Source organism: Hyla sarda, chromosome 2, assembly GCF_029499605.1.
Source record: "Hyla sarda isolate aHylSar1 chromosome 2, aHylSar1.hap1, whole genome shotgun sequence".
NCBI lineage: Eukaryota > Metazoa > Chordata > Amphibia > Anura > Hylidae > Hyla > Hyla sarda.
Window position 1 is genome coordinate 360,573,480 of NC_079190.1, and position 15,706 is coordinate 360,589,185.

The 15,706-nt window shown below is 44.1% G+C and overlaps 1 protein-coding gene across 6 annotated transcripts in view; it reads left to right on the top strand.

The window, feature by feature from the left end:
- Window positions 1–15,706, top strand: part of MAGI3 (membrane associated guanylate kinase, WW and PDZ domain containing 3) — a 335,762-nt gene that overhangs the window by 188,208 nt on the left and 131,848 nt on the right. For all 6 annotated transcript variants that reach the window (XM_056558317.1, XM_056558316.1, XM_056558315.1 and 3 more), the window contains one exon: window positions 10,719–10,838. In XM_056558317.1, coding sequence (XP_056414292.1) covers window positions 10,719–10,838 — 120 coding nt within the window. The remainder of the gene's footprint in view (window positions 1–10,718; window positions 10,839–15,706) is intronic.

Sequence of the window (15,706 nt, forward strand, 5' to 3'; positions counted from 1 at the left end):
GAAATAATTAACAAATCTGTTTAACTTTCCAGAGCCAGTTGATATATGAAAAAAAAAGTTTTGGCCTGGAATACCCCTTTAAGGGAAATTAGCTCTGTAGAACCAGTCAATTAGCAGGAAAAGAGCACTCAGACAGGGACACAAGAGAAGTTTAAAACAGGACTTCTGTCTTTCTTGTTCAGTAACAACAAATACAGCCTTCACTTCCTACAGGTGGATTACTCCTAGCCACCCAACAAACTAGACAACAATGTTACTCACACATGTCACAATGTCCCCTTTTGAGGTTGCAAACCTCCTAATTCCGGTGGAATTTGTATTTTATTTTTTATCAACTGGTGCCAAAAAAAAATAAAGATTTGTAAATTACTTCTATTAAAAAAGCTTAATCCTTCCAATACTTATTAGCTGCTGTATACTACAGAGGAAATTATTTTCTTTTATGGATTTATTTTCTGTCTGTCCACAGTGCTCTATGCTGACACCTCTGTCTGTCAGGAACTGTCCAGAGCAGAAAAGAATTTCCTCTGTAGCATACAGCAGCTAATAAGTACTGGAAGGATGAAGGATTACATTTTTTTTAATAGAAATAGTTTACAAATCTGTTTAACTTTCTGGCACCAGTTGATTTAAACCCTTTTAAACTCTTATCAGGTGCATGTTCCTCACAGCCTCCCATGCAGATTACTCTTACCTAGTTATTAAGGGGTACTCCAGTGGAAAACAATTTTTTTCATATCAAACTGTCTCCAGAAAGTTATACAGATTTGTAAATTACTTCTGTTAAAAATCTTAATCCTTCCAGGACTTATCAGCTGCTGTATGCTACAGAAGAAGTTAAATTGTTCTTTTCAGTCTGACCCCATTGCTCTCTGCTGAAACCTCTGTCTGTGTCAGGAACTGTCCAGTGTAGGAGCAGATCCCCATGGCTCCGGACAGTTCCTGACATGAACAGAGGTGTCAACAGAGTGCACTGTGGTCAGACAGAAAAGAACAACTCCACTTCCTATGTAGTATTCAGCAGCTGATAAGTACACTGTTCAAAAAAAATAAAGAACACTAAGATAACACATCCTAGATCTGAATGACTGAACTAATCGTATGAAATACTTTAGTCTTTGCATAGTTTAATGTGCTGACAACAAAATCACACAAAAATTATCAATGGAAATCAAATTTATCAACCCATGAAGGTCTGGATATGGAGTCACACTCAAAATCAAAGTGGAAAACCACACTACAGGCTGATCCAACTTTGATGTAATGTCCTTAAAACAAGTCAAAATGAGGCTCAGTAGTGTGTGGTCTCCACGTGCCCGTATGACGTCCCTACAATCCCTGGGCATGCTCCTCATGAGGTGGCGGATGGTCTCCTGAGGGATGTCCTCCAGACCTGGATTAAAGCATCCGCCAACTCCTGGACAGTCTGTGGTGCAATGTGGCGTTGGTGGATGGAGCGAGATGTCCCAGATGTGCTCAATCGGATTCAGGTCTGGGGAACAGGCAGGCCAGTCCATAGCATCAATATCTTCCTCTTGGAGGAACTGCTGACACACTCTAGCCACATGAGGTCTAGCATTGTCTTGCATTAGGAGGAACCCAGGCCAACCGCACCAGCATATGGTCTCACAAAGGGGTCTGAGGATCTCATCTCGGTACCTAATGGCAATCAGGCTGCCTCTGGCAAGCACATGGAGGGCTGTGCGGCCCCCAAAGAAATGCCACCTCACACCATTACTGACCCACCTTTAACTGGTCAAGCTGGAGGATGTTGCAGGCAGCAGAACGTTCTCCACGGCATCTCCAGACTCTTTCACATCTGTCACATGTGCTCAGCGTGAACCTGCTTTCATCTGTGAAGAGCACAGGGCACCAGTGGCCAATTTGCCAATCTTTGTGTTCTCTGGCAAAAGCCAAACGTCCTGCACGGTGTTGGGCTGAAAGCACAACCCCCACCTTTGGATGTCAGGCCCTATTACCACCCTCATGGAGTCTGTTTCTGACTGTTTGAGTGGACACATGTGCATTTGTGCCCTTCTTTAGGTCATTTTGCAGGGCTCTGGCAGTGCTCCTCCTGCTCCTCCTTGCACAAAGGTAGAGGTAGCAGTCCTGCTGTTGGGTTGTTGCCCTCCTACGGCCTCCTCCACGTCTCCTGATGTACTGGCCTGTCTCCTGGTAGCGCCTCCATGCTCTGGACACTCGGCTGATAGACACAGGAAACCTTCTTGCCACAGCTCGCATTGATGTGCCATCCTGGATGAGCTGCAGTACCTGAGCCACTTGTGGGGGTTGTACACTCCGTCTCATGCTACCACTTGAGTGAAAGCAGAGCCAGCATTCAAAAGTGACCAAAGCATCAGCCAGGAAGCATAGGGACTGAGAAGTGGTCTGTGGTCACCGCCTTCAGAATCACTCCTTTATTGGGGTGTCTTGCTAATTGCCTATAATGTCCACCTGTTGTCTGTTCCATTTGCACAACAGCATGTGAAATTGATTGTCAATCAGTGTTGCTTCCTGAGTGGACAGTGTGATTTCACAGAATTGTGATTGACTTGGAGTTACATTGTGTTGTTTAAAGGAGTAGTCCGATGCTCACAATAAAAAATAAACTAATCCCTAAATGTAGCCCCTGATTATACCTTTTGATAGAGCCCCCAATCGCGTGATTTGGTCCAGCCGTTCGCTTGCAACGCCGCTCTGAAGTTCCCGGTACTTCCGGGTTTTGGTCACATGTTTTTCAGTCTAAATGACTACATCTCCCACAATGCCCTGGTAGTATGTCCGGTCCTATTCTCCCTCATGCATGCGTGGAACGTAAGCGCTGATTGGAGGTCAGCGCTGCCATAGGTGTTTGCTGAGCTGAGCCTATGGCAGCTCAGCTCAGCACATAAATGAATAAATTACTTAGGGAGGAGTAGCCGACACCGGGCTGGGAGGCAGCACAGCCCACAGTGACTCATGGGAGCTATGAGTCACCGGGCTAAGATGGCGCCGGGTCATGAAGAAAACGCGGTCGAGCGTCATCAAAGGGCCCAGCTTCCGGTCGAATGGAAAAGCGAGGAGAAGTCCGGGAAGAAGACCATATGGATAACGTGAGTACATTACAATGTAATATAACTTTGCTTCATGCTCCATTTCCCCCATAAAATGTTTGCGTCGGAGTACTCCTTTAAGTGTTCCCTTTATTTTTTTTGAGCAGTGTACTTTAAGGATTAAGATTTTTTTAATAGAAGTAATTTACAAATCGGTTAAACTTTCTGGCACCAGTTGTTTCGAATAAAAAAAAAAATAATGTTTTCCACTGGAGTACCCCTTTTTAAATAAAGCACAAGCAGAAAATCTTAAGCAGACCACATTTAGGTCATTGTAATCTGCTGAAGAATTTCAGCTGTGGAGATTCCACTGCAGAAAATCTGCTATAGGAAACTCAAACCCACAGATGGAAACTCGCGGGTATCCCCCCCCCTCCCCCCCCCCCGTGTAAACATTCATGCACACCAGAAGCATATTCTCAGCAGCTTATTTCCAAAATCAGTGCTACACCTTTCCAAGGGTTCTCTAAGGCTGCATTCACATCTCGGTTATACACTACGGGTGCCGGTTCCGGCTGGAGGAGGGACAAGCCGGGCGCTCCCTTACCCCAGCGGGGCCAGCGCTGAACTCCATTCATTTTAATGAGCCGACCGGAGTCAAACCGTGACTCCGGTCGGCTCATTTTTGACCCACATCCAGTTTTGTGACCAGACCTAAAACCGTAGTATATTACGGTTTTAGGTCCGGTCACATAACTGGATACGGGTCAAAAATGAGCAGACCGGAGTCACCGTTTGACTCTGGTAGGCTCATTAAAATGAATGGACTTCAGTGCTGGTCCGGAAGCGTCTGGTTTGCCCCTCCTCCAGCCGGAACCGGCACCCGTAGTGTAAAACCGAGATGTCAGTGCAGGCAGCCTTAGCCATCCTCCTTTCTGTTAATAGTTTAATAAACTGTTGTTGTAGGAGTTAAATGTATCAGTGCAATTCTGGAACTTTTTTCATAAAAAAAAAATCTTCCCTCATATTATTCTCCACCACATAGCTTCTTGCTCCGAGAGCTAATAGCCATTAGGACAACAACCAAATTGTAGATTTCTGGATTTATTACTGTCCTTACAGCCTTTGTATGCCTGAACAGAGTTTACGAAGGGATCAGTATATTTTTCAGATTTAGCCACTTGTAATGTGATTATTTTATGGTTTAGATTCTCAGCCTCTCTGTATTGATCCCCAAGGCAAATTTCATCAATTATAACATTTCTTCCCATCCCTTCTGATTCCATCTTATTTATGCTGGCAGCATAAATCTTGCACTGTTAATATATTCACTTTTAGCCAGTGTGAAAAATGGCCGTTCCCTTCATGACTGCAGTGAAGTAACAAGATTTATGTGTCCTGTAGGGATCATTTTCCTGAATGACAGCAGTTCTAACTGATACAGACATGTTTAATTTTTCAGCATAACTTCTGGTTTGTCTTTTTCTTGACATTATGATGTTTGTATCTAGACACGATTGTAAGCTGTATAGTTTACTAATTTCTCTTTGTGTGTTTTTGTTATTAAAAATACATAAATGATGCTCAAAATTTCTATAGAGCAGTGGTTCTCAATCTGGGGTACAAGTACTTCCCCTTGGGGTACTTAGCAGTTCTCCTGGGGTTCTTGAAAAAAAAAATCAGTAATGGCAGCCATTGGTTACTGGTCTGGACCACTTTGAAAGAAGTGGTAGGCTGAGGTTACTGCACTGAGGAGCAGGGCAGGAGAATAGCAAAGGGGAAGCGTGGGCACTGGGCTGCTGTGGGCAGTAATTACCATCAGCTTTGTTGCTCCACTGCCCCTGCAGAACGGGGACCTACTGCTATGAGCCATAGCAATAGGTCCCCAGACCAGAGGAGCAGCGGAGCACCAAAACGGGACAGTATCGTGGCCTACAACTATATATGGGGGCAGTTTGGTGGTCTACAGCTATATTTGGCAGCACAGAGGGGACCTAACAACTTTTTGGGGACGCAAAGCGGGTACTATTACTGTGTGTGACAATAAACATGGGGAGTTTGTAAATAGGTGGGTATTGTACTGCAGAAAGAAGCCTGAAATGTTTTTTTTTTTTTTTAGCTGGTTCTGTGGAGAAGTTTTGTATGGGAGAAATCTTAATGGCAGTCTAGGCCAGATAGTAAAGAAAAGTAAACAACTCCGGTTAGAGAAGACGTCACCTGTAAAATGGGGGAATGGGGAGATAGGGAGAGGAACAAGGGGGCCTGTTATAGATTAAAGTAAAGCAAATGAATTATAATTTCATCATTACAAAATTTCTCTAATATGGGGGTACAATTTTTTGGGAATGAGCTATCAAGGGGTACTCAGGCAAAAAAGGTTGAGAAACAGTGTGCTGGTGCTTCTTCTGACCATGTTACTAATGGAGGCATCTTGGCATAGTGAAGTTATAGTCCAAAGAAAAATATTAGCTATATGTCAGTCACAATGATAGAACAGTTCCATGTTATATGCTTGTGTATCATTGAATTTTCTTTATAATCTTGTTTATAATCATTTAAATGGGTCTTTTTACTGGTAACCCAATGACTTGAGACACGGACTACTTTAGGATCAGTAGTATGTAATAGATATTTCCATCAGAACTATCAATGTGTTTTGCCAGCATGGCGTGACATTGCTGCCTAGTGGCAACTCTCAGGAGTGCCGTACGCTAGTCAGGTATGTATACGGTATGTATTGTAAATGCTACTCACTGAAAATACCGATGAGGATGATATTTTTAGACATGCAAGATCAATGTGGATCAATGAAGAGCAGGAGTTTTTGTGCATTGTAACAAGCAGTTATCACTGCCATTGTTCAGTTGACAGATTGTAGCAGTAATTTAGGATAATGGAATGGAAATAAAGACAAATAATCAAACATAAAGGTAAACATACACAAAAGATACAGAAAGTGCTAAAACATATATAAACTTTGAATGTATGGATTGTTTTGAATTACATGATTGTTAAATTTACTATAAATATAAATGTGAGTTTTTTAGCGCACAATATGTGAGCCCCTCTGCCCTTGACCATTACATTTTCTGCAAATAATAGAGTGGCACTGGAGAGACAACAGAAAGTCATCGGCTGTCCGAGCATGATGGGAGTTTTGAAACATCTGGAGGTCCCCAGGTTGAAGACCACTGCGGCCTTTGTCATCATCCAGACCCCCCTTATAGTTTTCTACTCACCTCCCCTCGGTGGTAAGGAAGGGTGAGCTGGTTTGGGCCATCTATGCTGCAGGGACTGTCCGGTGGGGAGGGTTGGTCGTTCCGGGCTGTCAATCTTCACTGGGAGACCCTCTTCTCTGCCAGGCCAGCCCCGGCCTAGTGACGTTGCCTTAACGACGACGCACAGGGACGTCCGTGCGCAGCAGATGTGCCTGCACATGAATGTCCCTGTGCGTCGTCGTCAAGGTAACGTCACTAGTCTGGGGCCGGCCCGGAACGGAGAAGAGGGCCTCCCGGAGAAAATGGACAGCCCAGAACGAACAGCCCTCCCCACCGGATGGTCCCTGCAACATAGATGGCCCGGAACAGCTCACCCTTCCTTCCCACCGAGGGGAAGGGAGTAAAAAACTAAAGGGGGTCTGGATGATGACGAAGGCTGCAGGTCTTCAACCTGGGGACCTCCAGATGTTTCAAAACTACAACTCCCAGCATGCCCTGATCATTGCAACATCTGGAGGTCCACAGGTTGAACACCAATGATGAAGGGATTGACAGGGGAGGAAGTGATGACGGGGTGATGATGACGGGGGGGGGGGGGGGGGATGAAGACAGGGTGATGATGACGGTGTTAATTACGGGCCTCTGGATGATGACAGGGTGGGGTGATGCATTTCCCACCCTAGGCTTATAGTCGAGTCAATAACTTTTCCTGGGTTTTTGGGGTGAAATTAGGGGCCTCTGCTTATATTTGGGTCGGCTTATTCACGAGTATATACGGTATTTTGATATTTTCAGTAGGAAGTAATAAAAAAAATAGAATCTTTTATTAAGCTGCCGCGTTATGCAGTATGGTTTTTACAAAAATCAACCAAAGGAGACTACTTTCCAAGGAGGAGGGGATTCAATATTCAGCTGAAAAAAGTCTGTGACCGAAACATCTGCTGCCTGTTTTGACTTATTAGAAGCCCATTCAAACACAGACAAAATCCTTTTATTCCTGTGTTAAACAAGCGTGGCCATTATTTTGCACAGTAAATCCAGGGGGGTCTAATCACGGACTCTACACTTAAACCCCACACAGTTTGTGCTGAAGGGTCGGTGCCGGAGATTTGTCACAGATTATTATGGCCAAAGCAGAATACTAGCCCTGAGAGGGTGTTTTCTATCCGACTGCATTGCAGTGCAAGGACTTGTAATTGTGTATGGGGGGCACATTTTATTTAAACAGGTGTAGATGGAGTATTTAGCTGAGCTCTTTCATGTAATTACTTCAGCAACTAAAAAGACAACTTTTTAACAGGCAGCTAAAGAGGTTAAACCTGTTCTTGGTGGCATCTCTCGAGTCATTATCCTTTTTTAATAAGTGCGCTTTGAACAGTACTATTAGTTGTAGTCTGTACAGACAGTCCTTTTAATAGTGATGCATGTGGCTGGAGCACAACGGAACTTGTGTTGTTTTTCTAATAATCTTATTTTACGGAGATATCATGCTGCTTTTAGTAAATTGCTGCTGTTGTATTTATCGCGTTTCGTGTGTAGAGACTGCCACACAGAGGCACTTCCCTGCGTTGAGATCTGCTAAGGCCATGTTTGTGGGGAGTTTTTGTTATACAATAAAGGCAGATGGATAGAAAACCCCATTCGCTTGTACCTTTTGAACCTATTCTGGCAGAGGTTTGTTTATTCCAGACTTTGATCAAGTCTACTGTAAACTTTTTAAAATCTAATATGCTGCGGCGATGGGTGAAATAGAAAAAAAATAAAAATAAGCATGCACCGTCTTGTCCCAAGGTCTCCTCTTTTCTTTCTGCTTCTGAAACATGCGTCTTGCTGCAGGACATGCCGGCTCAGCCAATCACTAGCCGCTGCTGTTTGCCGGCTCAGCCAGTGGTTGGCTAAGCTGACAGGTCCTGCAACAAGTCGCTCACTTCTGTAGAGCGGAAAGAGGAGAGAAGACCTGGGGACTGAAGGGAGCCAAACATGAGGTGTTTTGCAGTGTGTAGCTAGTAAGTACGTTTGTTAGTATGTAAGTACAAAGCAGACCACGAGATTTTAGTCCTTGTCGAAAATCACAGCCATCGGAATGTCGGCCGAGCTGAGTCACTAGCTGACTCCACATGGCTCATTGAAAGGAATGGGGTATGGCAGCAGGTGGTTTTCAAATTCTCCTGCCAGATTTGGCTGCAAGAACTCTTTCTGATAATTGAGTCCACTCCATATTTATAATGTGGTGAAAAACTACCCATGTAGACTGGACAGCCACCTCAGAGAAAATCCTTTGAATGCGTGCCATCTACTGGAAATTCCGCAAGTAGAAATTAGCAGTTTTGCCTTAGTTGTTGTTATGCCTAACCCCCCCTGATTTGACCCTTTTATAGAATACCACTGGTGAATCAACTTCCTATTATACCAGATATTTATTTTAGGTTAAAATTTGGATAAGTGTTGTAAGCCAGAGGAGCTCAAGACGATGAGCACTGACAACCTGGAAGCTTTTCCTTTGCATCCCCATTTTAAATAGACATGCTAGTGGAGAGTCTATCTTTCATTTAGGAGTGCTCCTTCCTAATGTACATGTGTCTATAGAAATAACATTTGCTATAAGGGAATAGATCCTTTTGGGTGTGCTGTTTAAGTGATCAGATGACAGCCAAGTTAAAGGGGTATTCCATGAAGAATTGTTTTTTTCATATTAACTGGCTTCAGAAAGTTAAACAGATTCGTAAATTACTTCTATTAAAAAAATGTTAATCCTTCCAGTACTTATCAGCTGTTGAAGTTGAGTTGTTGTTTTCTGTCTGACAGCAGTGCTCTCTGCTGACGCCTCTGTCTGTCAAAGGAACTGTCCAGAGCAGGAGAGGTTTGCTATGGGGATTTGCTGCTACTCTGGACAGTTCCTGAGACAAGCAGATGTGTCAGCAGAGAGCACTGTTGTCAAACAGAAAAAAACAACTCAACTTCAGCAGCTAATAATTATTGGAAGGATTAATATTTTTTAATAGAAGTCATTTCCAAATCTGTTTAACTTTCTGGAGCCCTTTAATTCTAAAGCTCTCTAAATAGCTGGCTATGGTTGCAACTTTCTGTCCATAGTTATTGTAGGAAGTGCAGCTCAGAAGCACATATCATTCTGCACTGTTTAGAGGTTGCACATGTTGTAATATGTTCATGTCCTTTAGGTCTAGTAATTAAAGGGGTATTCCAGGCCAAAACTTTTTTTTATATATATCAACTGGCTCCGGAATGTTAAACAGATTTGTAAATTACTTCTATTACAAAATCTTAATCCTTCCAATAGTTATTAGCTTCTGAAGTTGAGTTGTTGTTTTCTGTCTAACTGCTCTCTGATGACTCACGTCCCGGGAGCTGTGCAGTTCCTATGGGGATATTGTCCCATCATGCACAGCTCCCGGGACGTGACATCATCATTGAGCAGTTAGACAGAAAACTTCAGAAGCTAATAACTATTGGAAGGATTAAGATTTTTTAATAGAAGTAATTTACAAATCTCTTAAATGGCAAGCACAACACCCAACAGTGACTCCATTGCAGACATGAACCCAGCCTAAGCAGTTAAAGGGGTACTCCGGTGAAACCCTTTTTTTTTTTTTTAAATCAACTGGTGCCAGAAAGTTAAACAGATTTGTAAATTACTTCTATTAAAAAATCTTAATCCTTCCTGTACTTATTAGCTGCTGAATACTACAGTGGAAATTATTTTCAGTTTGAAACACAGAGCTGTCTGCTGACATCATGAGCACAGTGCTCTCTGCTGACATCTCTGTCCATTTTAGGAACTGTCCAGGGTAAAAGGAAATCCCCATAGCAAACATATGCTGTTCTGGACAGTTCATAAAATGGACAGAGATGTCAGCAGAGAGCACTGTGCTCGTGATGTCAGCAGACAGCTCTGTGTTTCAAAATTAAAAGAATTTCCGCTGTAGTATTCAGCAGCTAATAAGTACAGGAGGGATTAAGATTTTTTAATAGAAGTAATTTACAAATCTGTTTAACTTTCTGGCACCAGTTGATTTAAAAAAAAAAAAAACGTTTTTCACCGGAGTACCCCTTTAATGTGCAGCTCATTCCTGCTAAGGGCTTTACTCCACTGCCCACTCAATAACACGGGTACACTGTTACTTTAGTATCATTGAAAATGAATTCTGTTCCCCTTCAGACTTTGCCATGCCTTCAAGACTTCACAAAACTTGTCTGTTCATTGCATTCTCTCTTACTACATAATTCATTGCCCTAGTTTTACAGAAAAAAGCTCTCTCAAATGAGAATTTCTTGAACTTTTGCTTTTTCTTATTTGGATTTTCATCTTGGCCCCTTATTTTCATAGTCCCTGAGGACACAATTCTTTATCTGAAGTTTTTTTTTAAAGATTTTAACTTGTGAATAATCCAGACAGCGCACTGTTAATCCGTATGCTAACTTTTCTTCTTCTTCTTCTGTTTCATTAAAGGCACAACTCGGTCACCAAGAGATGGAGAGGTCCCTGGTGTGGATTATAATTTTATCACTGTGGATCAATTTAAAGCCTTAGAAGATAGCGGTGTGCTGCTCGAGAGCGGAACGTATGACGGTACGTACTGTATATGCTGTGTATGTTTGCTGCCTTGTGTTAGGTACCTTTCTCCCTTGATGGTGTCTTCACTAAATTACAATACCCAAAATTCCCAGCTGCCATATCTCTATATTATTCATAGTATGCTTTCACTGCTCTCATTATTTATCACGATGTATGTATAATCTTGACAATCTGTCCTGGTCATGCGATGGATACACAGATACGAACCGTGCACCTGTGTGTCCATCACATGAACAATTTTGAATAGAAACAGAAGGATCCTAATGAAGAGCCTAAAAAATACATAAGGAACTGATGTAGAAAGTACAAGTAAAGTTGTATAACGTATCATTATGCAAATATGCAAAAAATAATGATTATGCGCTAAATTCAGAATACCCATAATGGTACTGTACTTAGACATCTGTTTGATAGACTGCAGATGATTTTCTGCAGCAGATTTGCATGCAGAAAATCACAATATCTTACCATACCTGCATTTTGAGTGAGAATTAAAGGGGTTATCCAGCATAAGGTGATTTTAGTATGTACCTGGCAGACAGTAATGGACATGCTTAGGAAGGATCTGCGCTTGTCTTGGGGCTAAATGGTTGTGAGATTACCATAATACTCTGGCTAGCTTTTTGTGAACTGGTATTTCCTGTTTGAGTTTTCTTTGCCTACAAATCCCATAATTCTATTTTCCTCCCTCCCACACATCAGCCACCCCACCCATTGAAACATAAATGAGCTGAGGGGGGGGGGGGGATGGTCAGACACTTATTCCCTATCCCCTGGATAGGGGATTAATGTTATTAGCTGAATTCCCCTTTAACTTCTATGTTATGCAGATTTGAGCCTGACCACATTGGATCTGTGTAAAGAAGCCTTAAAACAGTAGAGTACATCTTCATGGATGGTGCATCTCAGGTAGCCATGTAGTCAAAGGTGCCCAGGTAACAAAGGATAAACTTGACAAATGAGTGGGATTGTGCCTTTGGTAGAGGCGCCATATAATTAACAGCTGTCTGTAGAGTTCTAGAACTAAAGAAAATTATGGGCATGTGGACCGAGGGGATAAATAATAGCTTGTAGAGAACAAGGAACAATGGATAGGATTAGCAGCCCTGTGACCCATCTGCATCTCAAGCTGTAGCTCAAAGGTGATTGAAGAGGATTTGGAAGTAGCTGAGATGATGCGGAGAGGTCAGAAATGTAATTATGAATCACATCCACTTTACCCATGAAGTAATCAGCCGTGACCTGTAGAGAGTGAACAAGATAAAAAGGACGCTCTTCGGAGAGCTGGCCTGGGGAATGAATTAGATGGGAGAGGCAATAGGAATTGGATTTGCTACTCTTAAAAGTGTAGCCTGTTTGTTGCTTTGTAATCGACAAAGGATTCAAACAACACAAGGGAGAGGAAATCAAACAAGACAACAGGACTCGTTCTAATAATGTTGAAACCTTTTTGTCCGGGTACAACAAAATCTTGTTTGGGAGTTAAGAACAGGTCAGAGGTGAGATGGATTTATCCAGCAGCCGTAGTTCTTGCCACAACACCACCACGAATGGATTTGTGGAGTTCCATGCTTGCTATAGACATTAGAGGCTTTCTTTTTCAATTTATGTTACAATTCCCAGGGTGCTAATATGGCCTAGTTCAAATGTGTAGTGTTCATGTAGTGAATTTTTTTTTCTTTACATTTTAACGTGTTATACATGGTGGAAGAAATTTTAACATAAAATTAAAGGGTTCATTAATCAATAATCTCTCCGTATTAAATTCCCTTAGACCCTTGCTTTACATAACCCTTAAAGGGAATGTTTAATAGGTTTCATGTTAGTTTCATTAGAGGAAAAATTATTATGCAGGATTAGGAAAACATTGCCATTCTTCTAAACAGAGAGCAGCCAAGTGTCCATAACTAACAGTGCCTTGCTACATAGAAGTTATTTTCCCCTGTGGCCCCCATACAGTAGGTAGGTAAATGTAGCCTGCGAACTCCCTATTAGGGAGCCAAGTAGGTTAAGCCCCTATTAATGGCTTCTTTGCACTAATAGTCCTCCACCCATTAGCTAGGTCCCCATTGCACAATTTTCTTCTGCTTAAGGGTCTATTCACACCTACAGTATTCTGCACAGATTTGGTGCGCAGTTTACATTGAAATCTGCAGCAGAATATTGCACGTGTCAGTAGACCATAAGGGGGCATTTACATCTCGTTTTGTGGATACAGATAGAGAATTTCAAAGCTGCCTTCTGCTGGGCTAGTGCCATACCCCATTCATATCAATAAGCTTCTACCTGAATCTGGCTGGCTCATTTTGCAACCATATCCGGTTTTTGAACATAAACTTAAAGGACATCTATAGTGCAAAATAACTTATCCCCTATCCGAAGGATAGGGGATAAGTTATAGATCGCGGGGGGGTCCCAACGCTGCGGCCCCCCGGGATCTCCGGTGCGGGGACGCGTCAATATGCAAGAAAGGGGGCGTTCCGTCCCCGCATGACGTGGCGGCCGACACTCCCCCTCCATGTACCCCATAGAGATACATTGAGGGGGAGTGTCTGCCGTGGCTTTCTGCTGGGGACGAAACTTCACTTCCGGCAGACTGCCGCGGCCCCGTCCAGGAGATCACGGGGGGCCCCAGCGCTGGGACCCCCCGTGATCTATAACTTATCCCCTATCCTTTGGATAGGGATAAGTTATTTTGCACTGGAATACTCCTTTAAAACTGCAACAGACCACTGTTTATGGCAGTGATTCCCAACCTTTTCCGGCTCGGGGCACCCCTTGAAAAAAAAATTGGCGTTGACGAGCAAAAAAAGGGGAAAAAAGCCGCAATGCACAATATCCAATATCTATTTATCTGTGGGTATGTAGTTTACAGTGCTGCTTTATACAGAAACCCACAAATGACGTCTTCTCTGATCAGCATCATTCCCTGTTCTTCTTTGTCTGGTCTGGACCATCCTGACCATTTCTTCCAGCCACAACTCTTCACAGTTAGATTAGGTTTCCACATAGGTTTTTTTCTGGCATTTTTTGGAAAAATGCCATTGCAGTTTTTCAGCCAAAGTCAGAAGTTGATCTAGTAGGAAGGAGAAGTATAAGTCCTTCCTTTATATTTCCTATTCCAATACACTTCTGACTTTGGCTTAAAAACTGCAGTGGCAGTTTTCCCCCAAAAAAAAAAAAAATGCCAGAAAAAAACCTATGTGGAAACCTAGCCTTAAACCTCCAAAACAAATCTATTAGGCTCTGCACTTTACCAGAATCAGCCACCAGATTCCCCTTTTACAAGTGAAGAGGAATACAGGGGCATATAGGTGTAAAGTGGTAACAGAGGGGTGTAGAAAGGTGTACATGGGTGACAGAGGGGTGTACAGGGGTGACAGAGGGATGTTAGGGGTGTACATGGGTGACAGGAGTGTAGAGGAGTGTACATGGGTGGCCGAGGGGTGTAGAGGGGTGTAAATGGGTGACAGAGGGGTGTACATGGGTGACAGGGGTGTAGAGGAGTGTACATGGGTGGCCGAGGGGTGTGGAGGGGTGTAAATGGGTGACAGAGGGGTGTACATGGGTGACAGGGGTGTAGAGGAGTGTACATGGGTGACAGAGGCGTGTAGAAAAGTGTACATGGGTGACAGGGGGGTGTAGGGGGTTACATATGGGTGTAAAGGGGTGTACATGGGTGACAGGGTGCGTCGGGGGTGATGGGTGGACAAGAGTGACAAGGTGGTAACAGGGTTGACAAAGGGGCAGAGGGGTGAACATGGGTGATAAGGATGTGGACAGAGGGGTGGACAATGGGGGGGGTGAACATGGGTGACACGGGGATGGACATGGATGACATAGTGGTGGATAGGGGGATGGCCAAGGTGGACATGGATGACAGGAAGGTGGACATGGGAGACAGGGGATCAGAGGGGTGGACAAGGGTGACGAGTGGTTTAAAGAGGGGAGGACAGGAGTGACAGAGGGGTGGACTGGCGTGACAAAGGGACAGAGGTGGACATGGGTGACAGAGGTGTAGACTGGGGGGTGGACAGGGGGGTGAAGATGGGTGACAGGGGGATGGACGGGTGACAGGAGTGGCTGAGGTGGACATGGATGACAGGAGAGTGAACACGGGAGATATGGGGGTGAACAGGGATTACAGGAGGGTGGACAAGGGGGATAAAAGAGGGGGGAATAGGGGGTTGGACATGGTTGATGAGGTAGACTGGGATGTGGACAGGGGGGGTGGACATGGATGACTGGGATGTGGACAGGGGGGGGGTGGACATGGATGACAGGGATGGACAGGGTGGTGGACATGGGTGAGAGGGGGAAATGGACATGGATGATGGGGGGGTGGACAGGGTTGAGAAGGGATAACAGAGGGGGTGAAAGGGTACAGTACCTTAAGCAAGCCACTTTTATTCACTACACTGGCACGGGAATCTGGCGCAGCTTCCACGTTCTTCCCCTCTCTGGCAGGGCACCGACTAAGGGCCCCGGCAGGGCACTCATTCACCTCATCGCAGGGGGAGGGGGATGCTGGGGCACAGGTCACTACAGTGGCCCGGCGCAGCTTCCACGTTCTTCCCCTCTCTGGCAGGGCACTCACTCACTGGGACACAGGGGGGAGGGGATGCAGGGAGCCGCATGCACACAGACTTCCCTTTCCCCCAGTTGCGCCGTGAGTCACAGACGTGCAGGCCGAGGCGGAAAAGAAAAGAAAAAAAATGTAACTGCAAAATCCTGGGCACCCTGGGCACCCCGGTTGGGAATCACTGGTTTATGGTCCGGTTCAAAAATTGGTTACAGTTGGAAAATGAACCAACAAGAGTCACTAGCTGACTCTAGTCAGCTCATTAAAATGAATGGAGTAC